The sequence below is a fragment of the Leuciscus leuciscus genome (assembly GCF_965113295.1).
Source record: "Leuciscus leuciscus genome assembly, chromosome: 4".
In the NCBI taxonomy this organism is placed as follows: Eukaryota; Metazoa; Chordata; class Actinopteri; order Cypriniformes; family Leuciscidae; genus Leuciscus; species Leuciscus leuciscus.
The window spans coordinates 51,110,802-51,137,084 of NC_138728.1; the positions used below are offsets into that span (position 1 = coordinate 51,110,802).

At 37.4% G+C, this 26,283-nt stretch overlaps 3 protein-coding genes across 3 annotated transcripts in view; 2 read left to right on the plus strand and 1 right to left on the minus strand.

Annotated features, from left to right (window-relative positions):
• The window catches only part of LOC309497286 (uncharacterized protein), a 38,271-nt gene extending 31,220 nt beyond the window's left edge, over positions 1-7,051 (plus strand). The window contains exons 12-14 of the mRNA XM_082167512.1: positions 3,239-3,398; positions 3,762-3,809; positions 4,049-7,051. Of these exons, the coding sequence (XP_082023638.1) occupies positions 3,239-3,398; positions 3,762-3,809; positions 4,049-4,581 (741 nt within the window). The 3' untranslated portion in view covers positions 4,582-7,051. The remainder of the gene's footprint in view (positions 1-3,238; positions 3,399-3,761; positions 3,810-4,048) is intronic.
• Positions 7,052-8,636: 1,585 nt separating this feature from the next.
• Positions 8,637-13,185, plus strand: LOC309497008 (uncharacterized protein). Its single transcript, XM_082167246.1, has 4 exons — positions 8,637-8,907; positions 10,706-10,941; positions 11,045-11,229; positions 11,379-13,185. The coding sequence occupies exons 1-4, from the start codon at positions 8,652-8,654 to the stop codon at positions 12,151-12,153; spliced, it is 1,452 nt and encodes a 483-aa protein (XP_082023372.1). The 5' UTR covers positions 8,637-8,651; the 3' UTR covers positions 12,154-13,185.
• Positions 13,186-13,767: 582 nt separating this feature from the next.
• LOC309496984 (uncharacterized protein) lies at positions 13,768-24,385 on the minus strand. The gene is made up of 15 exons (XM_082167194.1): positions 24,230-24,385; positions 22,210-22,332; positions 21,217-21,470; positions 21,027-21,134; positions 20,547-20,657; positions 20,396-20,464; positions 20,266-20,313; positions 20,003-20,128; positions 19,692-19,862; positions 18,351-18,715; positions 17,803-18,113; positions 16,466-16,644; positions 15,800-15,972; positions 15,250-15,464; positions 13,768-14,160 (listed from the first exon to the last, which is right to left on the minus strand). The coding sequence occupies exons 1-15, from the start codon at positions 24,378-24,380 to the stop codon at positions 13,916-13,918; spliced, it is 2,649 nt and encodes an 882-aa protein (XP_082023320.1). The 5' UTR covers positions 24,381-24,385; the 3' UTR covers positions 13,768-13,915.
• Between the last annotated feature and the right edge of the window lie 1,898 nt (positions 24,386-26,283).

A 26,283-nucleotide genomic window follows, 5' to 3' on the forward strand; every position in this document is an offset into this window, starting at 1 on the left:
CATGACAAAAATCTTCTGGTCCTTAGCAGGTCTTAAAATTAGGTGAATACAACACATTACATTTTACACTGTGTTGTTATTTATGTATCAAAAATAAAGCCAAAATGGAGAAGCCATGTGTGGAAAAACTATGTACACACATTATTCAATAGATTGTAGAAGCATCTTTAGCGGCAATAACTAATTGTTTTCTGTATGACTTTATCAGTCTCTCACATGCTTGTGGAGGAATTTGTGTCCACTCTTCTTTACAACATTACTTCAGTTCATTGAGGTTTGCGGGCATTTGTTTATGCACAGCTCTCTGAAGGCCCCGCCACAGCATTTCAATTGGGTTGAGGTCTGGACTTTGACTGGGCCAGTGCAACACCTTGATTATTTTCTTTTTCAGCCATTCTGTTGTAGATTTGTTGGTGCCTTGGAATCACTGTCCTGTTGCATGACCAAATTTAGACCAAGTTTTAGCCATCAGACGGATGAAGGTGGACAGAGTAGTTCATGGTCGACTCAGTGACTGCATGGTGGCCAGATCCTGTAGGTGCAAAACAAGCCCGAAATCACCATCCCTCCACCACCGTGCTTGACTTTTGGTATGAGGTGTTTGTGCTGATATGCAGTGTTTGGTTTTTATGGCCAAACATCTCCACTTTGGTCTCATCTGTCCAAAGGACAGTCTTGACAGTCCAGAAGTCTTGTGGTTTGTTCAGATGCAACTTTGCAAACCAAAGCCATGCTGCCATGTTCTGTTTAGAGAGAAAAGGCTTTCTAGAGACAGGACATTTTTTTTATATAACTCCGATTGTATTCGTCTGAAAGAAGAATGTCATATACACCTAGGATAGCTTCAGGATGAGTAAATCATGGGGTCTTTTTCATTTTTGGGTGAACTATCCCTTTAACTGAGACCTCTAGAGTCTGAGGTGTAGTTCTTTTTTTAATTTTTTATTCTCTGAGTATTGCATGGTCTGACCTTGGGGTGAATCTGCTGGGACTCCCTCTCCTGGGAAGTTGGCAACTGTTTTGAAAGTTTTCCACTTTTCCACTCCTCACTTTAGAATGATGGACTTCAAATTGTTTTAAAATGATTAATTGGTGATGATTCATTTTGTTGTAAAAAAAGAAAGAAAATTATTAATTTAGTTAATTTATATATATAGCCACTTTGGAGAAAACCGTGATGTCATCGTCCAGCTCAGTTCAGTTCTCATATAATGGTGTCAATGCAGGCAGATTAATAATATTGTTGAATATTAAATGAAATGTCCCCAACTAAGCAAGCCAAAAGCCAATGGCGAAAAAGGCGAAGAAAGGTGAAAAAGGCGACCAAAACTCCATCAGGTGACAGAATGGAGAAAAAAACCTTGGGAGAAACCAGGCTCAATCAGGGACCAATGAACGAATGAAAAGTGTATGATTATGATTCAGGCAGCATTACAGGTCAGAAGTCAGATTGGATTGGAACATTCAGAATATTATCCAGTTCCATCTGGTTGAAGATCGGAGTCATCACGTGCGTATGGAGACAAGTTTGTTGAGGATAAGTGCCGATGGCTGTCGTGTTGAAGAAAGGGTGTACTTAGTTTGTCACAAATGGCTTCTCCATTTTGGCTTTATTTTTATTAAATAAATAATAACATGGTGCAATATGTCATGTGTTGTTGTTCATCTGAGGTTGTATTTATCTCATTTTAAGACCTGTTAAAGACCAGATGATTTCCTGATACTTAAAACTCCCTTATATGCCACCAGATGCTCTCCCCTGTGGCTCTGCCTTGGTCAGGCGTTACCCTGGTTTCACCATGGATTTCCAGACCTCCGGCTGCGCCTCAGCCCTCCACCCCTTTGGCTCCATAGGGGTCCTGCTTCCCTCTGGTTCCTCCTTTGTCTTTGCTCCCACCAGATTTGTCTTGGTCTTCCAAGCCCCCGGTTCCACCTCAGTCCCGCGAGCCTGTGGCTCCGCCTTGGCCCTCCAGATCAGTAGTGTTGATCTGGGTCTTCATACTTTAGCTCCATCTAGGTTTACACCTCTCCCAGCTCCGCTTCGGTCGGTCCCCTGTTTCCGCCTGAGCCCAATGCAGAGACTCCACTCTGGTACCTCCCTTAGTCAGCTCTGCCGTTGGCTCAATGGCTCCTCAATAGTTAGCTCCTCCACCGCCGGTGCCACTGTGGACTCTTCCTCCACCAGCTCCTCCATGGACTTTTTTGCCTGAGAGTCCTCCCACCGTTTTGGTGTCTTTTTTGTTTACGCCGCTTTCATGGACTCGGAGGTCAGAGGTGGAGCCGGGGAATCTGTAAACAAAAAGTAATTTGGTTTCTGTCCCTGTGTTTAGTTCCTGTGTCATATGCTGCAATTAGATCCTCATCTCCTCTACTTATTTGACCACACTGTGAAACACTGCCCTTCAATTCTATAATTTCAATTTACATGATCAAATATAGCTAAGATGGTGATTGATGCATTTGATTAGGATAATGGGTAACATTTTATAGTAATGTTCAATTATAAGTCATTTATAAGTTATTAGGTAATGATGAATCATTCACAAAACATGACTACATTCAAAAATGATAAATAAGTTATATACTAACATTTATAAAACTATATACTAACATGTTTATAAATGTTATAAATGTTTATAAACTTACACTTTGAAACCTATTTCAAAGTTTGCATTCTCAGGCCACCAAAACACTGTTGTCATGTAAATTAATGGCCAGAACACATTCAAAGTTTTCTGTTTTCAGTTGAAAACGTGAACACACACTGGGAACCGAGATTGGGGGTTAGGTTAAAGGCTCAAAGCCACCTCAGTTGTGGGTTATGAGGGTGGAAGGAGGGTGCCATTCATTCACTTCCCCCACCTTTATTTCCTGCCAGTACTGAGACTCAAACCTGCGACCTTCGGGTTACAAGTCATACTCTCTAACCATTAGGACACAACTGCCCTCCCACCAATATCAACACCATTGATGCACTTAACCTGTTACATTTATGTTATTGGTAGATGTTTGATCATCCAAATGATTTCCTAGAGATTTCACATGTAGTGTAATTGGCAGTACTAGAACTAATAGCTCTGACACGATATAATGAATATGAGAAATATTAAGCTGATGCTGTGAAAGTGCTGGATTGAGGAGAATTTCTAAAGATCAACAAGAGCCACACAAATATGACTGTAGTGAAGGTTATTGATGAAGTGTGGAGGTGATGAGTTTTGATTTCTGTTTTCTGTAGAGTTTCCAGTCTCTCTCAGCTCCTCCTGAATCTACAGACGTAAATGACAATCCCTTCAGTTCTCTCTCCTCTTTTGATGGCGTGAGAGAATCTGTCCGTCAGCTGAGAGACAAACTGGAGGATTTCTGCAAAGAGGAGCTGAAGAAGATCTCTAACAGAAGTAAAGTCCAGGGGCCTCATGTATAAAACATTGTGTACATTTCATCCTAAAGGGGCAGATTATGAGTACACAAAATGTTTTCAAATTTATAAAACCATACATACACCCGAATCTGAGCAGAATTCCCTTTATAAAACCCAGTCAGTGAAAGATTGTGCATACATGCATCTCCACCCCGTTTTCTAGTCCCATTTTGTGTATATGCAACGTTTATACCTCAGGAGATTCATCTGCTCTCAGAAATGATCCTCCATCATCTCATATCCTGTAGAAGATCATATTAGAAATGTCTTAGGAACAGATGAAGAGATATTTTTCTCTTGACATGACATTCACACTCTTTATGACTGTTGATTTCCACAGTCACTTTCACCAACATTGTTCCCAAGACCAGGAACGACTTCCTACAATGTAAGTCACTAAGAAAACAAGCAGAAAAACTCACTGAGTGTGTGTTCATGTTCTTCCTGTAGAAGGTGAAAGAAAACATGACAGAAAAGTTTTAGAGTTGATCATGTAAATGATGATTTGCACATGATATCTGGTATACTGTACTGAGACACTGCTGATATATTGAACATGAAGAGTTCAGCTACATTAAAAGATCAGATTCATAATTCCTGATTCTGATATGTTTTTCTCTCCATCAGATTCTCAACAGCTCACTCTGGATCTGAACACAGTGAATAAACGCCTCCATCTGTCTGAGGGAAACAGAGTGATTACTAACACTCTCACAGAGCAGCCATATCCTGATCATCCAGACAGATTTGATGTGTATAATGCTCAGGTGTTGTGTAGAGAGAGTGTGTATGGACGCTGTTACTGGGAGATTGAGTGGAGGAGGAGTGTTTTTGGTGCTGTGTATTTATCAGTGTCATATAAGAGCATCAGCAGGAAGGGATCGGGTAATGAGTGTGTGTTTGGATATAATGATCAGTCCTGGAGTTTGTTCTGCACTCCATCCAGATACTCATTCATACACAATAGCATAGAGACTGAACTCCCTGTAAAGTCCATCAGCAGTAGAATAGGAGTGTATGTGGATCACAGTGCAGGAACTCTGTCCTTCTACAGTGTCGACAGAGAAACAATGAGCCTCATACACACAGTCCAGACCACATTCACTCACATGCTCTATCCGGGGTTTAGGCTTTATTATGGATTAGTGAAACTGTGTTGATGAATCAGAAGAGACTCCATACCATACCGAGGTATCAAGATCGTGTAAAAAGCGGTTTTATCTAGAATTTTGAGTTTCTTTGCTGTTCTTGAATGTTCTGATCCAATCTGATTTCTGACCTGTAATGCTGCCTGAATCATAATCATACACTGTTCACTCGTTGGCCAGAGGAGAACTGGCTCCCTGACTGAGTCTGGTTTCTCTCAAGTTTTTTTTTTTTCTCCATTCTGTCACCTGATGGAGTTTTGGTTCCTTGCCATTGTCGCCTTTTGCTTGCTTAGTTGAGGACACTTAATGTTCAACAATATTATTTTGTCTGCCTTAATTGACACCATTATATGAGAACTGAACTGAGCTGGATGATGACATCATGGTTTTTTTCACGGCGATATAAATAAACTAAATTAATAACTTTTTTATAACAAAAATTAATCATCACTGAACTTACTTAACCTGGACTGACGCTATTTTCTTATAGATCTGCTGTACAGCCAAAACAAATTTTTTGTGCATTATTTTCCTGTTATCACTGTAAAGCTGCTTTGAAACATCTGTATTGTAAAAAGCGATAAATAAAGGCGACTTGATTTGACAGCTATGGTTGATGACTCAAGTGGAAGATACTTTAGCATCTTTCTCCTCCCCAATGTTGCGTCATTACTTAAGGCCCAGACACTGCCCACCAAACCCTGCCGAACTACACCTAATGTGGTGGGCAGAGCATATAACCAAGCAGGTCACATAAAAAAAAAAAAAAGGATGCAGGCATAACAGGCTGACATATTCAGGGACATTAATGTGTTTAAATGGTTAATTCAGCCCCAGCCGTCAACCCCGTGCTCCTAGTTTAAGCAGCAGCGAATTAGTGGTTACCTCTCGAGCCCCCCTGAGAGAGCCTGGGGGTCAGAACAACACTCTCGCCCAAGGCCTTTCAAAGAGGAAACAGAATTATTATTCTCTTGAAGGCAGCTTCGGGTAAGAGGTCCTGCGCCTATGCGCAGACCTCTGAGGGTGCCCCCTCAGGAGCAACAAGATCTCTTCTCCACGGAGCCCTCAGAAAATCGATGCTAATTCCAGCTGCCTTGTGTGCTTCAGGATACATCAATTTCCAGCGAACGCTAATCTCAGTGTCTGCCCGAAGTTGTTGCGGCCCTGTCAGGTTCGCTCCATCAGATGAGGCCTGTACAAAATTGTCTTCGGTTTTCAGGGCACCAAACTCAATACATGTAAAATATCCAAGGTTAGTCTCGAGAGGCTGCTTCGGAAAGAAGTACTGATGCTATGCGCAGGCCTGCGAAAATATCTGAATTCTCCACGGAGCCCTTGGGAAATCAATGTTTGAATCCCACCGCTAAGTGCGCTTCGGGACACATCGATTTCCAGCTGAGGTTGTGGAGACCAGCCTCAACTCTAGAGCTCCCCCACAAGGAATATTTTAACCATAGTGAAAGTTCACTCTTGTTGTTAGTTGGACCCAGTTAACTGCCCAGTGGCTTCAGTGCTGGAGTTCCTTCAAGACCATCTTTCTGCCGGTCTTTCCCCATCCACACTTAAGGTCACGCACCACTACCTGGTAATGTGATTCCTTCATGGCATTATGAGGATGAGGCCTGCAGCTCAGGTTAGAGTCTCTGCATGGGGATCCAGCCGCGATTTTAGAAGAGTTGTCCCTGGCATTCTTTGGACCTTGGCTTATGGTCCTACAGGCCTACATCCCCCACCTGTGTTGGCAGACCAAGAGAAGCTACATATACTTTGTACGACTGCTTGGTGAGAAAGTCTGACTAGTTGTTGGTGTGTTTCAGGCCCCCAAGAGGACTGCCGGGCTACCAAACTAACAATCAGTACAATGGATTTCTGAGGAAATGTCTGGTCTTGAGGCGCACTGTCTGCCCCTGCCTCTGGTTTTATAGACTGGACCTGCTGGCTATGCTGGGTTTTTAAATGCTCTAATCCTGAGCTGTGGCTGAACAGTTTCACACCAGGACAGGCATTTGTCAGTATGGGCTAGTGGGTATTTCATTCCCCAAAGTGTCATCATATGACACAGCGTGAGTTCCCTCGAAAGGGAAAAATTAAATAAAACACAAATCAAATGCAGTAATAAACAGTGGGGAAACACACAATATACAAACAAAACAAAACAAAAGGAAAAGAAAATATCTTGGGTTACGACTGTAACCCTTGTTCCCTGAGAAGAGAAACAAGATGCTACGTCGTATGACGACACTTTAGGGAAGGCCTTCAGCGTGACTGTTTCTGAAGCACGTGTGTAACTATTCCAATCCTGATACTGTGTGTTCCCCCACTGTTTATTATTGCATGATGAGGATGCTACATGCTTAGGTTTTGACCAAAGTTGAGCTATTATTGCATGTAATTTATTTTTAATTAAATGTGTGATTCACAAGATTTTTGTTTTATTTGATTGTAAAGCCATCAATAAATCTTGGTGATACCAAAAAATAAACCTGAGTTGTGCTTGTGTGTCTATTTAAGGATGGGTCCTGTAACATTATCATGACTTTGTATCCTGAGGCCTGTTCCATAAAACAAGTTTACCCAATAAGTCAGGCTCATTTCAGTCAGTCTGACTCATTGCCATTTGATTTGGTTCCATAAAGCAAATAAATAAGAACATTTTATAAATAGGATACAATGAAAAATAATACAATATTGACCTACAAACATGTTCAATTATATAAATCTGCTCTGCTTTTATGCTGCTGCCCTCCTGGTTGGTAAGCAGGTGCAGCTGGGGGCGCAATCGGCCTCCAGCCAGAGTGAAAGAGGGGGAGGAGCCAGAGGAAAACAAAAAGAAACCATACCACTGTGCAACATGCAATCGCCACAAAAATAAATACGTCTTTGAACATTACACCCCCACCCATAGGTTACAAACAGTACCCCTAGAAATGTTTGTAAACTCATAAGGTTTCACAATGAGGTGTCAGAGGTAGGTTAACAACATTATAACCAACAAGCGCTACTCTGAGCTAATTAAAAATCTGTTTGTAGGGAGGGTCATAAGCATCAACATATGTTTTAAACCAATGAGTAAAATAAAAACAGCAATGTAAGCACCTTTTGTGAACTTTATATAAACACCAAAATAGACTCAAATCAAAGAAACAACTTTCAAACAGTATTGCAAAAACGTATTTTAATGAATTGCTAACGAATATTCGTTGGAACGATGGTTTCGGGAAAGACAGACTCGTTGAACTGCTGATAACAACGGAACTTGCCACCATAGTTGGCAAACGATGCTTTAGGGAAACACACCCCAGGTTTAGACACATCTGGCAAAGACTGATTTTACTCAAAAGTGGACCACAAAATAACAGTTTTTTGTTTTGTTTTGTTTTGTTTTTTGCATGTATTAGCAGTTTATACCAGTTCACACTTAGGCCTACTATTCAATTCTGTATTTATTATATTATTTTTCAGAAATGACTTAGTTATTTAATTGTATAAATATAACTGAATTATTGTCCTAGCCAAACCCTAAACACCCGTTGGTAACCCTCTTGAAATATTTAACCTAATTAGTTTCAATATATGAGCAAATATATTCTGTTTCTAAATGAAGTTTTCTTGGAAAGAAAGACTATTTTCTGTGTATGTGTGTTAGCGTGGCGCTTATGGCAAGCCATTTTAACATTTAAAAGCTAATTTTGACTATCTGGAATTAACATTGTAGATATCAACAATGTCTTTCTGACTAGTCGTAATTACATTTTGGATAGGTGGAATTGTCATTCAAGATATCTGTAACGTATTTGTGACTAGTCGAAACGACAGATAGAGATATCTGCAATGACGTCATTGAAAACGACATTCAACTAGTCACACATCTTAAATGACAATTGCAGATATCTGTAATTCAGTTTCGCCTAGGCAAATTAAAGTTAAAGATATCTCAAACGTCATTAAGACTAGTGTAAATTATTGTGCATGACGTTGCTCTATTTTAGATATCCATAAATACGTAATTTCCCCTCCCCGCCATAATCAAAGAAGAAGTGGGTTCATTTCCTTATTTCTGTGAATAGAAGAAGAAAGCAGTCATGGCGTTGGCTGTAATCGAAAAAAACACCAGAAAATGGCATGAAATTCAACGAGCCCTCACACAGGGGATTTGTGGAGAGAGAGAACGTCGTTCTATTGAACAGTGTGAAAGAAATCTCGGAAGAATTGAGCATTTGCTATCACCAGACACAAACAATGAACTCAAAAGCAGTTTGGCTCAACTAAAAACTCGAATAGACGCAAATTTCCATGCTGGGGAAGACAGACGTTTCTCTGTCAGGCGCATTAGTTCAGGTGAGTCTGTTTATCACTGCATTATCATTGCATTAACGTTAAAGGGGAAATCCGGCCGTTTAAAACATCTAGCGGGGTCTCCAACACGTCGCTCGCGAGCTACCAGTAGCTCGTGGCCTGATCTGAGGTAGCTCGCCAAGGGGCCGTTCACATATCGCGTCTTTTGCGCGCTCAAGTTCATTCAAATTTTTCCAGGCGCAACTTTTCAGAATGCCACAAACCATTATGACAAGAACCAACCAATCATTACAGGTGTTTTTCTCTTATCTGTTAATAAATCTTGTAGCAAAGCTACAGCAAGCATTTTTCGGTGGTGGAAATCTTTGTCGTTGTGGAGAGCAGCGCATGGTTGCATAGTAACGACAGACGCCACAGGCAAATCGGACCGAATCTTACTATTAATAATAAAAAATAAGCTAATCATGTGCATTGTAAATGTCATTAATTTATCTTTTTTGACTCATTCTTTTTATAAAAAATGATTTAAAGGCTGAAATATGTGAGGTTTATCTTTTTATAAAACCTTTTTTGCCACAACTTGATTTGAACTTGATGCATTAGTAGATAACGTTGCAAGACACTCTTTTAAAATCTGGCTATCATTTTTAATGTTATTATTTTAATGTTTATGTAAACAAAAAGTGCATATTGATGCTAATTTTATTTGTTATTTGCTGGTTTTCGACATAAAACTTGGTGAATTGATTTCATTGTGTAGTATTTATACTTTTTGAACAGGATTCTGTGATAACCGTGATCATTTTTGTACCATGAAATGAAATGTTCATGCCATTTCATTGTTATGATCAACTAAAAAATAATCTCTGATTCTGTTCTTTTCTCTGACATTTAAGGGTGACATATTTAGGCCTACAAAAACCCTTTTAGGTCTAAAACAGTTTTGATAGTTAATAATATGAGAGTTATAAGGCATTATTTAAGATATTTAAGTATTGTATTACATGAGTAGCTCTCGGCCACTTTCCTTTTTAATAAGTAGCTCTCAGATGAAAAAAGGTTGGAGACCCCTAGCCTATTGCTTTTCGTGGCTGCATAGCTAGACAGTAGAAAGGTTCACCGCGGGAGCTGTAAGAAGCAACACAGGCATTCTTTTTTTTTTTCACATGGTATGAAACAAAAATAGTGACACTCGTGGTCTTTGGGGTCTATTGGACATTTAACATTTAATTTTGTAATAGATTAATAGTTTTTTTTTTTACAAATATAATTTTACTCTGTTTATTAATGTTTTTACTCAACATTTGTGCAGTTTTTGGAGGATTTATGATATATTTTAAATAAATATAAATATTTATTTATCATTGGACTCAAAATAGACAAAATTCATCATCAAAATCAGAACCAACGCACATAGAACCAGAATACATAGACAGAAATGAAAGAAATAAAGTGGCACACTTCCAACAATGCAAAAAACATCCACAATCCAAAATGATCATGCTCACACACACACACACACACACACACACACACACACACACACACACACACACACACACACACACACACACACACACACACACACACACATAGAGGAATACAATATACAGGAATAGGCCTACAGACTATAAAAAAAAGTTCTTATCATTTGTAAAATAAAATAATCTAAAATGCAGAACCACCACAAAAATAAATTGGTAACAGTAAGACGCATTGAAAATGTACACACACACACACACACACACACACACACGGCAAAGTGATTTATTAAAATTTTTAAACTGTAATTTCCAAAAAATGGGCAAAAATCTTACATTAAACCCTGTTCTTTTTGTAGGGAGAAGAGGCCGACCAGCCATTGATGTTACCAGAGAACACATTGAATTTCTGCTGAAGCAAGGCCATACAATTTCAAAAACTGCTGAAATACTGGGATGCTCCTCATCATTTCTGTACAAGAAATCAAAGTTGTTGGGTATACCTGTTAGAAGTATGCTGTCTGCAATAGATGATGGTGAACTAGAACAACATGTGAGGCAACTTCAGAGCCAATATCCTAATTCTGGAAATGAGGTAATTGGAGGTCTTTATCTTTAGGCTGTATTTAATTCACATTTGTGTGCCATTGTTTTGTGAATATCATGTCAATTTAGATCTTTTCACAAATCTGTTGCAGATGATAAGAGCCCTGTTGCGCGCACAGGGTGTGCTTGTTACACGGTCCAGGGTCCGTGAGATGTTGACACGGGTCAATCCTACTGCTGCTGCAAGGAGATGGAGCCAGACAGTTGCAAGACGTGTTTATCATGTACCTTACCCCAATAGTTTGTGGCACATTGATGGGAACATGCGTCTCATAAGGTTATTATTACCAGACTTGTCATACTTTTTAATATTTTGAAAAGAACTTCAGCAAATTAAAAAAAATGGAGTTTACAGCTATATTGTTTGCAGACTACTGTCAATAGTATCATCATTTTCAAGTAATATTTGTTTTTCAACCTTTCTAGATGGGGCTTTGTGATTCATGGTGCAATTGATGGATACTCCCGTCTGATTACTTACCTCAACTGCAGCACAGACAATCGTGCCACAACAGTACTTTCTCAGTTTTTGAAAGCAACATGCCTCTATGCCTTACCATCAAGAGTCAGATCTGACCATGGTGGTGAAAATGTCCTTGTGGCTTTATTCATGCATCTAGTTCAAGGACTTGAACACAGAGGTTTCATAACCGGACAATCAGTTCACAATCAGAGAATTGAACGCCTTTGGCGTGATGTATTTTTGCATGTTTTGCAGCAGTTTTACCTTATGTTCTACTCCTTAGAGGATTCAGAGGTTCTAAACCCAGATGATGATGTCCACAGACTTTCACTGCATATTGTTTATCTTCCTGAGATTCAAAAAAGACTGGAGCAGTTTAGACAGGCCTGGAACCTCCATCCGTTGCGAACAGAAAATAATCGCACACCAACTCAACTCTGGACAGAGGGCATGCTCAAAAACATTGCAACAGACAGCACAGCTGTCAACAATGTGTTTGGGGAAAATCCCTACAGCGACCAAAACATTGATGCCATCCTAGCGCAGTATGGAATTCAAACACTGCCTACACTTGATGAGGAAGAGTTCCCAGCTGTTAATGTAGAGCCACCTCAACTCATCCTCACTCAGCAACAACAGACATCTGTACACAATGCAATCCAACACCTTTCTGATCTAAAGATAAAATATCAGGCTTGCTGTACTGCAATCATCAGTATTTTGCAAACTCAGGTATAGTCCAATTCCAAGCCCAGAGACAAAAGTTTATTGGCTGCATATATTATCCAGGACTGTAAGACATTTTTAGTTTAAACAGCTTTAAGTTATATTTTCTGTTCAAATAAGGCGGTATGGTCGGTGCAGCTGCAGCTGATGGAGCTAATGCCAGATGTGCTAGATTTGTGGGTGCCAGTCCAAACATTGGCAGTAACAGCACTGTTGGTGCTGTGTTATGTTTTATTGTCTTTTTTTTTGTAGTATTGTTGGCTGACAATATTTGTATCGTTCCTTTCTACTCCCATTGTGTTATAATTTGTAGAAAAAAGCAGAAAAGCATCTAATTAGTATGAATGAGATTTAAATGTTGAACTCTTAATGTATGAAATATGTGAAACATCTTAAGGTTTAAATGGAATATGAATCAATAGACAAGACTTGAAAATGCATGAAAAAGAAATTCAATGAATCCTTGGAAAAGTGGAGAAGGATCTAACTATTTTGAATGGGATTGAAAAGATGAATAAAAAAAGATGAATAAACTGGTAATGTATGAAAAAAGATTGAATGTTTAATGGCTTGAATGAGAATTTTAGATCAACAGGTTTAACTGCCAAAAATTCCTTAAAGGGATAGTTCACCCAAAAATGAAAATTCTGTCATCGTTTACTCCCTCTCAAGTTGTTCCAAACCTGTATGAGTTTCTTTGTTCTGTTGAACACAAAGGAAGATATTTGGAAGAATGTTTGTAATCAACAGATCTCGGTCCCCATTGACTTCCATAGTAGGAAAAAAATATACTATGGTAGTCAATGGGGACCGAGATCTGTTTGGTTACAAACATTCTTCCAAATATCTTCCTTTGTGTTCAGCAGAACAAAGAAACTCATACAGGTTTGGAACAACTTGAGAGTGAGTAAACGATGACAGAATTTTCATTTTTGGGTGAACTATCCCTTTAACATCAATCCATTAGTCACATTACTGGGGAATCCGTCCAACCAAAGGATAGAACGTTTGTGGAGGGATTCATTCTACAGCATATTCTACAGTCTTGAAGATTCTGAACTGCTTGATCCCAGCAACGACCTTCACAAAAAGTTTCAACATGGCATTGAGTTTTTGCCCACAGCTGAAAATGAAGAAATCCCAGCTGTAACTGTTGAACAGCCTCAAATTAACCTTACTCCTCAGCAAATGGAAACGGTTTCCCATGCTATTGACCATATTACAGATTTGAAGATTAAGTTTCAGGTTTGTTGTGCAGAAATTGCTAATGTTTTGGTAAACTAGTGTTGCAGATTAGAGTGTGTTATAAAGAATGTCATTCTTTTGTAATATTTTAATATGTAAAAGTTAACTACAAGAATGCTCTGTTGAAGAATTAATAGATGCTTAGATGCTAACATTGAAAATTTTTTTTATTTTCGATGAAAAGCTGGTGTACAAGTGAGAGAACCTGAACAAACAGTTAATGAGCAATGTAACACTGTTTTTCCACAATAAACACGAACATGCATAATGCAGAACAATGCATTTTATTTTGCAATGGATGCACATCTCAAACATATTGGACTTCAAGGTGCTTCTTAAATGGAAATTTAAATGTATAAAAGCTGTACTCAGTTGTAACTGTACCTAAAATTACTTAGTGTAAAAAGGTAGGCTAATATTAAAGCTTAAAGCATGAGACTTCTGTAAGTCAAATCATTGACAACATTTTTATTTTATTGCTGAACTATTCCTTAAAAGAGGAAAAATTTACATAATTTTTTTAACCATATCAGGCAACACCAAAATATGGGCTCTGCATGATTCCCTCTGTCATGTAGGTCTTGAACATTTCATATTCTGTGTGTATCGGCAGTCGTAGTATAATGAGGCAAGTATTGGCCTCTGGAAAGATTTTCCTGTCTTGATGGAGGAACTCTATTTCTGGGCGGTGGGGGAAACCCAGAGGTGGCACTGTGGAGGCTCCAGTGGCAAACTCCATTATCATTTCAAGAGTGACTCCATCAGTCTCTCCCTCTGTAAAATATATGTACAGAAAAAAAAAAAAAAAAAGAAAAAAAAAAGAAAAAAAAAATCACAAACCTCAAAAGACTAACCTAAAATGTGTGGTACATGCAGCTCTTTGACAGCGATATTTTGATCTAAACAGAGCCAGCCTCTCTAATTATGACTACATCTAGCTGCAGGGTTTCTATATATTGTCTGATAAAAAAAAAATAAAAATAAAAAATACAACCCTAAGTATTTGTTCTGCATAATGGTTAGATTTACCAAAAATCAGTTAATTTTTCACTTCAAACACTTGTTTTCTTTAAATCTAAGTCACTGTTTTTATTAATCACTGTTTATAGAGGACCAATAGCATAAAACAAATACAAATGACACATTACAAGAGAATTAAAAGCTACATAAAGTAGCGTTAGCATTCTAGCTATTAATTTAACTGCTCCTTTAAATGTGTCCTGCTCATAATGAAAGTCTGAATATAAATATTTACTGTAATTGTAATGATTCAGGACAAGGCACAAATACAATTTGGAAAATGGATTTAAGTATTCACTCATTATACTGTAGAAATTTTAAACATGTTGATTTTTTTTTTTTTTTTACATGGCATACCTTTAACATTACATAAAAACATGTCATACCTTTGTTGCGGAAAATTCAGTGTTTCTTATAATCATTCGTTTCCAAACTGTTTAATCATATGTTTCTGTGAGGTTTTCTAGCAGCTGAGGGGGGACAGGGAAGCGAGAGGGCCAATTTAGGCCGTAGATGAAGGCCTTTGGGTGTCTCAGGGACATAGAACAGTGTGACCTGTACCAGGGGGGTAGAAACCAGTCCGAACTAGCTGAAGATAGGGGGTATCTTTCTGGAAATTTACAAGAAACCTGGAAGGAGGAGCTTTTGCCAAGAAACTGTATAAAATGTCTATGTTTTATTATGTCTAATAGGTATTCTATTTCAAAGCTGGGTGGCTGCGGCTTTTGTGAAAAGAATCCTCATTGAAATAAACCTTTTCTCTTTATTACAGTTTTGTCTCTTGAAAGTTTTCTTACACCTCTGATGCTGTTTGATATTAACTTCTGAAAATTGCCATTACACCTTCAACATCGATCAACCAGTCCCTCCAGTAGCATATGGTCTGGTTTTCCTTTGCCCTTCTGTTGCTGCCTTGTGGGGAAAAGTTCACATAAAAAAGACTGCAGAGGTCCTTTGCTTGAAGGGGCCTCTGCTCATTGACAAACATGTCATTAAAAAGTGCAGGATATTTCTGCATCTCTTCCAGCAAACCGAGAGTTTGCAACCCTTCTGAAAACCTGCATAACAAACATAGCAGTCAATGGAAGTTTCAAGCTGATGATAGTTATGTTGTCAAAAAGTAAAGGCTTAATTTACTTCACCCAAAAAAAAAAAAAAAAAAAAAAACCGATTCCGTCATTAATTACTCAGGTCAACCCGTAAGACCTTCGTATACTGTATGTTTTCAACACAAAGGGTGTTCTATCATTACAACTCTCAGGAGATGTTAGCATGGTAGTATCTTTATTTGTGTTCTGGAAGTTAACTAAAGTCCTGGGGTGTGGAAACCCATGAGGGTGAATAATTAACAGAATTTCAATATTTGGGCAGACTAACCCTTTAAATCACTTACTGGTCCAAGGCAGCCCGCAGTCTGCCATTCACAAAGAACTCTGCAGCTGACTGGACAAGAGAGTTCCTTTCTGTCAAGTGTGATATATATCTCAAGGCACCGATGATACTTAAGCTGTCTGCTGCTTCTGCAATGGCACAATTTGCCTCCTGAACAGTTGTTGCTTCCTGTATCTAAAACAGTTGCGAAAAAAGAATGAAACTGTTAAGCAAAGAGAAACATTCAACCTGATGGTGGAAAAGCAGCTCTAGATGCCCTGTGTTCTGTATGACACTGATGCCTGCTCAAGCAGAGCTGAGCAACATGTACCCATTAACTGTTTTTATATGTACTTTGAAAGCTGTAGCTCACAATTATGGTTACATTTACATTTCTGTATTTACATTACATTTCTGACACACACTTGTGGGTGTTTGGTCAATCACAATGCACTGGGTCAGCTGACCAATCAGAGCAGATGGAAGGAGGGGCTTTGTAGAAAACATCACATTTGATAGAGGCTGGGCATAGAGGAGCTAAAATAATGCACTGCATATAAAAATAATGTGGTTTTTTTAACGTTGAAGCATGTCAACACATTTTACAAATACACAAAATAATGATCTTTAATAATAGCATCATATAACACCTTTAAACAATTATTTAAATTCTCAAACATCTCCATACCTTAATTAGTTGCTCCCTCAATGTATGATCTCCAACCTCATCCACTGAGGCAGAGGATGTTGACATGCCACAGATCTGCTGAAAAAGCCTTTCAGAGAAGAAATGTGGGCCAACTCCTCCATGGACGACACACATAGCAATCATCTTCCCCACTGATGCATACAACCCATTCTCCAAAGCTAAAGTAAAACAGAAGAAATATTGATGTCAGAAATTCCTACAGAACCATTCTAAATACTTTTTTAATATTCAAGTTAATATTTTACCCCTCAGTCACTCCTTATTAGAATTCAGGAGATCTGATCATAATTGGACAATTTTAAATGCAGGAGAAAACAGGACTGTCATCCTTACATTCTACAGTCTTACATTTCTAATGTAACTGAGGAAAACAGACACATTTTTTAAACAGATTCATCTTTTTGACTCTTTGTAGGTCTCATCTTTGTCCAAATTCTTTTTTCTTAGAATTGCATAATATGAACTAACAACTGCAAGTTATATACTCAAAATTGTGTACTATAAAGTCATGACTGTGAGATATAAACTTTATAAGTCAACTCTATAAGCTTTATAGTCACAATTGCAAGTTTATATCCCATAATTCTGAGAAAAAAAAAAATTGCACAATTGGGAGCAAAAAGTCAGAATTGTTAGATAAAAAGTCAGTTATCTTTTTTATTTTGTGGCAGCTTCCACAAAAACATCTTTGCATATGAAACAGTTATATATACACACATGTGTAACTATTGAATACTTTTACAAATTTTTATTATAACAGCTGTATAGAATAACAAAGTGTGAGGTGTAGATTATAGGATTATATTTAGATCTACCCTCATCACCTGAAAGGTTGCAGGAAAGAGCACTGAGCATTAATCAAGTGAATGCAGTGATCTCATCTTTGCAACATGATTTCTGCGTTCTCACAAAATCATTTTATCATAACTAATAGTGCAAACAAGGTGTAAATAGCATGAGACTACAGTGTAGCACTGTCATTATAACGGACATTTTACGAGTCTGGATTCAATAAAACCCTTGAATAAAACCCTTTACTGGACTACCAAGTTAGATATTTCTGAAACAAGCAGAATGTTTTAATAGTACAATGTGAAACTTAGGAAATTTGATTTGTCAGTTTATGAACCCTCAAAAAATACAAACACAAAAGATCAAAAAGACTATTCGACTGTTAAGGTGGAATCCAAAAGCATCATCTGACCAGTAGTGGTGGGAGAGAAAAAAAAAGCATTTTTTTCATGGATACCGAATAGCTGAATAGCATTAAAACATAACCTGACACAAAAGCTTTCTGTTTTAACAGGAGTACTGACCTTGTGTGTCTAGAGCCAAACTCCGGTCTTTCTCATGGCCCTGAAAGACATTTGATTGATGGATGGCCCGCATCAACAACCGCAAGTATTCTCTAGTAGGGCCGCCTTCATCTATTGCCCCTTCCCCATTTTCCTCAGCATCAACAAACACTACATCTAATTTTGCTTGTGGGTTGAATCGTCGCCGCTTGACAGCTTGCAGGCTGCACTGTAGTATGTTTTCTCTGAACACATTTATTTGGTTTGCTGTCGGGCAGATGTTTCCATCGATTTTGCTTTGCAGTTTTTTTAGAATGGTCTGTAGGTCAACCCTGCAAGAGACAAAGATTGGATTGTTTTTAGTCAAATGCTGAACATTATGGTATATTTTAGAATATTGCTAGTTGGATAAAGCCCTGCTCACACATGCAGGGACTTCCAGTCACAATGCAACCTCATCCCATTAATTTTTATATGGAAGAGTTGGTGGCTTTGTGTGCGAGTGTTTGTTAATTTGCGAATGCATAAAAAGTATTTAACTAAGTAAATAAGCATATATAGGAACATACTCATCTAGGGCCACAGACCTCCCTTGATCTATTAGGGATAGATCTACAATGTCTGATTGCTGGGGAGATGGAAAACTAAGTGGTGTCTCTTCATCAATATCAATGACAATTGGCTCTGTAGGTTGGTCTTCAAAATTAAAATGAATGAATGGAGTCTGGGCTGTGAACAAAGCCGCAGAGGCCAGAGCGACTGGAGACTGGGCAGAGGCCAGAGAGACCGGAGACTGGGCAGAGGCCAGAGCCACTGGAGACTGGACTGGGGATAGAGCCACTGGAGACTGGACTGGGGATAGAGCCACTGGAGACTGAACAAAGGGCGAATCCACTGGAGGCTGGGCAACATTTACAGGGTCACAGTGTTTTTCCTGAAATGAAACACACAGACATTAATGTAGACTGTAATCACTGACTGAACACAACTGTACTGACTATACATTTGGGCATGATGAGTTATAATCGTCATGTACTGAATTTTATTTGGTAAATGTGTTTCCATCTTAGTTTATGTGCATGTTTTCATGCAAAATGCACAGAAATAGGTGGATGGACACATAGCGAGGTTTCAAACATGCGAGACCAATGGAGAGGGGGTTTGAGTCACTAATAATAAATGTCAACTGATAAAAGTGTTTATTTAATGTTATCCATGTTATATTTCATCTTAACTAACAATGTGAACTTTTAAAAAGATCCATTATGTCATCAAGTTTTAAATGCATTATTATGCATGAATTCTAGAATTCTAGAAGAGTCTTTACAGGCTTTCCTGTAGCTCAAACAGTAGAGCGTTGGCACTAGCAATGCCAAGGTCATGGGTTCGATTCCAAGGGAAAGCAAGAACTGACAAAATGTAAAATGTGTATCTTGAATGTAGAGCGTCGCTTTACATTACGCGTAAGTCGCTTTAGATAAAAGCATCTGCCAAATGCATAAAAGTAAATGTCTTTACATGCAAGGCCCATAAATGTTTTCTCTCAGGCTAGTAGCAAATTAAATTGTGGAGGATATTAACTGTGAAAAGATGATTGACAGGCCAGTTTATGGTGTCCGTTAAAGACACAGTTTTATGACTGGATAGTATGTCCCAAAAGCTTGCCTAGTCTTCTCTCACACACTCAAAAGTATGTACTTTTTCTTCACAAAAAGAGCACATACTTTTAGGGCATGGTATAAGTAGGTAAACTGGGATGCGGGGATTCTTAACAAGCCTTAAGATAAAATTTAACAGGGACAATCAGGCCAAAAAAATTATAACTTATCAATAAAAGGTAATGCATATGGCCAAATCAAAATCATTATGAAAAAAAAATTTGTTCAAGTGATACTGTCGTAGTAACTTACCAGATAATCAAAAGGTGATGTCCAAAGGACATACAATGTAGAGAACGGTTTGATTCCATGATCTGAAATTGACCCAGTAGAAGTGCTCTCTATAGCATTTGAAGAAGTAGCTTCCTGGATTCTGAACACCTCACTGGCCATTTCATCTGTTCCAATAAAATCAAACAAGACCTAAAAACAAAGAGGCCATGATGGCAAATATTAATTAATAAAGAAATCCAGAAATGAGGAAAAATAAATGAGAAAAAAATAACTAAATAAAACATCCATGTAAAAAAAACCTTAATCCTTCTTCACAATGAACGTCTTACTTGAATTGGATCAGACATGATGAACTTCCTCTTATTCACATCTCCATTTGGATATTTGGCTTTCAGATATTTTCCATCACGAGGTTCAACACGGGCTGCCATTCGCTGGCGTCTTTCCTCAATGGCCTAAAAAAAAAAAAAAAAAGATAATATATATAAATAATAATATATATATATATATATATATATATATATATATATATATATATATATATATATATATATATATAAAATTAAACAAAATATTAAGTGGCAGCACTAACCTTTTTGCGCTTTTCTTCCAGAACCTCATAGCAGTGCCTCCTTCTGTCCTGCAATACCATATATGTAATACACATTTTTGTTTTAAACAAAATTTAACCTTGGCAAGCAAACTGCGAATAGTCAAATTACCTTTTCTATATCTGCCAACAAAGAAGCATTATATTCTTCATCTTGCTGGGAACGTACAGCTCGCCACTCCTGAAGGACATAAAGTACAACTATGAGTCACAAATCAGTCATATTTACAACCATTGACAACATCAAAAATAACTTCACTCACACAGAGATTTACAGATTCTGTAGTCTCAGCACTGAAGGAGATTTCATCAAGTGCTGTAGTGCTGGATGGTTGTTGTGAGTTCTGGGGAATGGCAGCGGATGGTGTCATTACCTAAGAGAAGACAACAAATATTTAATGACAAAGAATTTGTTATAGTCACTGCACAGTAAAGAAGTTACTTGAACTGTCACCTAACATTAAATGTGCACTGTGCATAAACATATCATTTATATTAAGGTTAAATGAAAGGCCAATTCAACTGAATTGAAACTGAAAATATCCATAGGTAGAAAAATTACAAAAACTGTTATCCTAGGGAATGTAACTGCTCAGACATCACACAGAATAAATAGATACATCTTAATACTGTACATTTAAAAAAAAAAAAAAGGGGGTTATATTTGTATTTGCCACTCATCACTACAAAGTGTATAGTGGACATAACAAAATCATTAGATGTGCAATCATTTTAATATGGACCTGATCTGAAACCACTTGTGAGGTCTCCTCTACTGCTGGAGCTGCGAGTGGTGGGAATGAATTCTGGGACATGGCAGAGGGTGGTGATGTTACCTGAGCAGAGGGTAACTTCAGTTATAGGCATAGACATTACAGAGAACACATTTATATGATTGTAGTATGATATAAATCCCTGTGTATAATTCCATACCTGCAAGACAGTGGCTCGTGGCACGATGTAAAGCCTGCTTTTGCCAACAACTGCTTTCAGTTCCTTCACAGAACTAACTTGCAATTTCTGGATTTTGCGTCCTTTGCCTGTCCTTGCCAATTCAAAGCCTACCAAATTTAAACTGATACGAGGGTAGCTTTGGCAAACAAAGTTGTTCAATTCAGATAAACTCCAGTTTAACACAATCTTTGAGTTTGTGCATCCAGCCTCCGTTGACTCATGCACAGGTTTTCCTAAAAATGGAAAAGTAAACATCAGTATAATCGGTTCCTAGTGGCAAAGTAACATTCATTAGTTGCTGCAAGATCTTTCAGGACTCCTAGCATTCAGGACTCATTTTCAGACATAATCGTGTTGCCAAACCCCAAAAGTAGACCTGTATGACTACCACAGTTAACCTAAGATCATTTGTGTTTCTACAAAGTTTACAGCTTTGAAACTAAACGAACCCTACACTCCTAAGAAAATTGCATATGACAGAAGAAAGAGCCTGGTCTCACTCACAAGGCCATCACACATTTGACCATTATGTGAAAGAACATTAACATACAATATATGGTGTAGCTTGCCTTAGCGTCTGAATGCACCACCCAGATCCTCACCACCATTGACTAACTTCAGATAGCTAATGCAAAAGGATTCATTGGGAGGTATTCCTGGACACTTTCAAAGTGATGCCTTGACATGAGAAAGTGTTGCATAGGTGTAACTATTAAAATGGCTACATGGAAACTGTTTATGGAAATGCATCAAAGAGTAAACTGCTCTACAATATTTCTTAAAAACAAATGTTAAATGTATTAACATAGTCAAATGTTTCCCAATATAGAGACAGTACAACAAATCGGACCATACAGGCTCAAGCTAACAAAATTCAAAGCAGCTCATTCCATAGCTTTCTTTTCAAGAAGGTTAGATAAGGCGTACAAGTAAATAACACTCAATTCTTATCTGCTTCAATCTCACATTTACCTAATCCATGTTTAGCCAGTTCCTCAAGTTCTATTGTGGGGGGCAGAAAACCATTATCTGGCCCTGGGAGGAGGAAAAGTTTTGCTTGCCAAATAGGGTTTTCCCTGCGGCCACCAGATCCTCCTGTAAAACACAAATACGGTACATAAGTGTCAGCAGGATTAAAAATTTCTCTGAATTCCCCTAAATTAGATTCTGCCAAAAAGATCTTTAGCTTATGGTTACAAAGAGACCTTACAATATATGGCAGAACGCTGTTATCTAAAGCTGAAGGAATTTCACGCTTTGTTTATCCTTCTATATCCCTTTATGTTGATTCGGTCACCTGTAAATTTATTGACACTCTTAATTTTAAATTTATATGGAAAAATAAAGGGGAACACGCCAGCAGGAAATATTTAACTCAACCGTACTCAAAGGAAGGTTTGAATGTTTTAGACTTTTTACCTTGAACCAGGTTTTTAAAAAACTGGTTGGAAAAAAATGTTTAAAGGGGAATTCAGTCTGGTTTTGGATTCCTAATTTGATTTTTAAATGTGGAAATTTAAAATTGTTGCTTTCTTGTGATTTTAAATGTACGAGACTACCTATGAAACTTTCCATGTTCTTATGTCATGGAAGCTGATCTTTAAACACAATTTTTCTCCTCATATCATATGGAACAAGTTACAACCAATATTATCAGCCTGTAAATCATTTTTCTTCCCTTATTGGTTTAATAAGGGCATTGTTTTTTTGTTTCAGACTTAGTAAACAATAGTAGAGACTTTTATTCTTATGAAGATATTTTTGAACTATATGGTTTAAATGCATCAAAACAGAACTACATTAAGCTTACAAAGACTATCCCTTCTAATTTGTTGTTTTTGGTGAAATCTTATAAATCATATGGTAATTTGAATATGAATGTCCCTCAACTATTTATACATGGGGTAAATATCCTGGATGTTAAACGTACAAAAAAAATTAAGAAACTTTATAAGTGATAGTAAGAGTTCAATTATTAAGGCTTATGGGAAATGGTTTTCACTTTTCCCCAAATATCACATTTCATTAGGTATGGACAGTGCCCAAAAAAAAAGTGTTTCACAATAAAATAAGTCCATTTAAAATGTATTCATCATTATTACCCTTGTAATAAATATTTAAGTAAATTTTACCATAATATTTCCCCACTATGCTCTTTTTGCCAAGAGGAGGAAGGATCCATTTTACACTTATTCTACTGATCTGTTCTTATACTAAACAATTGTGGCTTCAAATTTCAGCTTCCATCTTGCATTTCATCAGTTGTGTAATATTTCTGTCAGTAAGGTTCTTTTTCACTCGGATGTCTCTGAAAATAAAAAGCTAGATGATATATTAAACTTTTTTGTATGATGGTATCATATTCACAAAGCAAGATAGGCCTACCATAAATTCAAATACCTAACTGCAAAGTATTTTCTTATGATTTACAATTATTATTGTCATCACTTCAAAAAAAAAATCCCCTCCAATAAAAAAGCTTTACGTTTTATAAATGTAATTTTTAGTTTTTCCTTTTCTCTGTATCCCCACGTTCATGGTTCTGTATTTCATTTGTACTAATTTATAATTACGAAAAAAAAAAAAAAAAAAAACGTGAGCTAGGTCTTGTGCTAACAAACCCGTCTTTGTACACGAACAATGTTCTCAATGCTTGAGTTCATGTTTAGGGACCCTTATAATACTAAAAGCAAAGTGTCATGTTGTGTCGAGCCTTCTTGAGATTTAAGAAATAGCCTAGCTATTTTGATGTGTATTTGCAGTAGTTCTAGCTGCTAGTGCCCCTAGCGAACCCATTCAAAAAGCCATTAGACCTTAAAAGTGCAGTTTTTGTTGTCAATATAAATTTTAAACGAAGTACATTTGACTCGAGTACATTCACAAAAAGACCCTAGAATGCATTTTGGCAACTGTTTTGCTTTAAGTTATTGAACAACTACCCCGAACTTCTGATAGCACATTAGCAATTCTGATGTTAAAAAAGAAAAATTACCCCGACCTCGATGAACTCGCCGGCGAAATAATCGTCTTGTTGTGGAAAGTAAGGTTGAATCATCATTTCTCGCTGCCAGCTCCTGTCTTGCACGGGCTGCAGCATTAAAAAGACGATTAAAAATTCCTTCGCCCTCTGGCTGCTCCAACATGGTGCTAATCAGTGCTAATTAAGTTAACAGTTAACAGGTGCGATTTGAATGATTAGAAAAACAACGCTCCCGCCTTAGTGTGATGCGGGCCTAATTGGCACACAGATATCTGCAACGTCATTTGGCCTAGTCAAAACTCTAATTCAAGATATCTGTAATTACATTTTGACTAGGCAGAATGAAAGTTACAGATATCTCAAATTTCAGATATCTCTAATCAAAATTTATTTCAAGATATCTATAACTTGATAATAGATATCTACAATTAAATTATGACTATCCCTAACTCCAGTTTGAGATATCTACAACGCCATTTTGACTAGTCATAACTCCAGTTACAGATATCTACAACGTAATTTCGCCTAGTCAAAACTTAATTTAAGATATCTGAAAAGGAACATGTAGATATCTTGAATTGAGGTGAATTAAAGATATCTTGAACTGTGGTTATGACTAGTCAGAATCAAATTGAAGATATCTCAAACTAGAATTACAAATATCTACAATTCAATTGCAGATATCCGTAATTCACATAGTGGATATCTGCAACTGAATTGTAGATATCTGTAATTATAAACCCCATACAAATGAATGGCAAAAGTGACGTAATTTGTCCTAGGAAGAATGTCTTTGTGGATATCTGAAATTACAATTATGGATAGGAAGAATGTAGTTGCGGATATCTGAAATGTTCTTTTTGACTAGGCAAAACTGAATTACAGATATCTGCAACACATATCCAGTCTAGCTTTTAAATGTTAAATTGGCTTGCCATAGGCGCTTCACGTCTGATGTGTGACACACTTTAAGTGCTGTAAACGGTAAAACAATTGCTCTACAAACTAGTGTGTTTATTAGTACGTTAATAAATCAAAATAATTTGAAAACAAATACCAGTTTATAACATCCAGCAGCACACTGAACTGTTTGGAATCATTCTTGAGCCAATAATAATGAACGTAGCTTTTCAAGAAACGAATGAAAATATAAATTGAAACTATAATAAATTATCTCTGAAACTGAAAAAGAATAAATCGCAGGCAAATTTTTTGACTTCGTTTTTAATACACTGCATGTTTTGCTAACTATTTCTCATATTTCAATGGCTGATCTGAACTTACAAATGCGCTTCCAGAGTTTTCGTTTCCGCTCCCTGAGTTTTCGTTCGCCGTTCTGACACATTTCTCTCGTGGGGGCGGGGCTAGTAGCAGTGTGTTCTCATTGGTTACTGAGTTTTTGATTGACAGCCTCGTGACCTGGAAGTGAAGACGTCAGTGGTGTGTTTATGTGTGGATGTGAGCGTCTGTAACATGGTCTGTAATTGCACCTTTCTATTTCATTTTAGTGATATTAAGTTATGTTTGTTTTTTAATTTGATCTGTATTTACCTGCTGCTACTACTTAGTTGGCAGAAGCTTTTAGGAGCACAAGAGATCTATTCAGTCTATTCAGGTGTAATTGCACATTAAAGTACTGTATATAATACTTAAAATATTGTAGTGTCCAATGTTTTCGGAGAATATTTGTTTATTCCTGATGATTCTTCTGCATGTTGGGCTCTGATTAGGTTGAGCTGTCACAATTTAAAGAGAATATTAGCAAACGTGTGTGATATATTCCAGAAAGTCAAACTTCAACCAGGTAATCAAGGTTGGCAACCATGGCCATCACACTACTCATTGTTAGCATGATATACGTTTACACCATCAAAATGAATGATCACTTAAATAAGAGGAATTTAAACAATATGAAAATTACAATCGTGGCCTGCTGTCAGATACAGACCTCAAAGGGCATTTCATTACATATGTCACACAAAGAATGTTCTTGTTGCCATTTTTTTTATTGATAATTGTATTTAGTTATTTCATTTAATTAACACTATCTTCTAACATTTAAAATT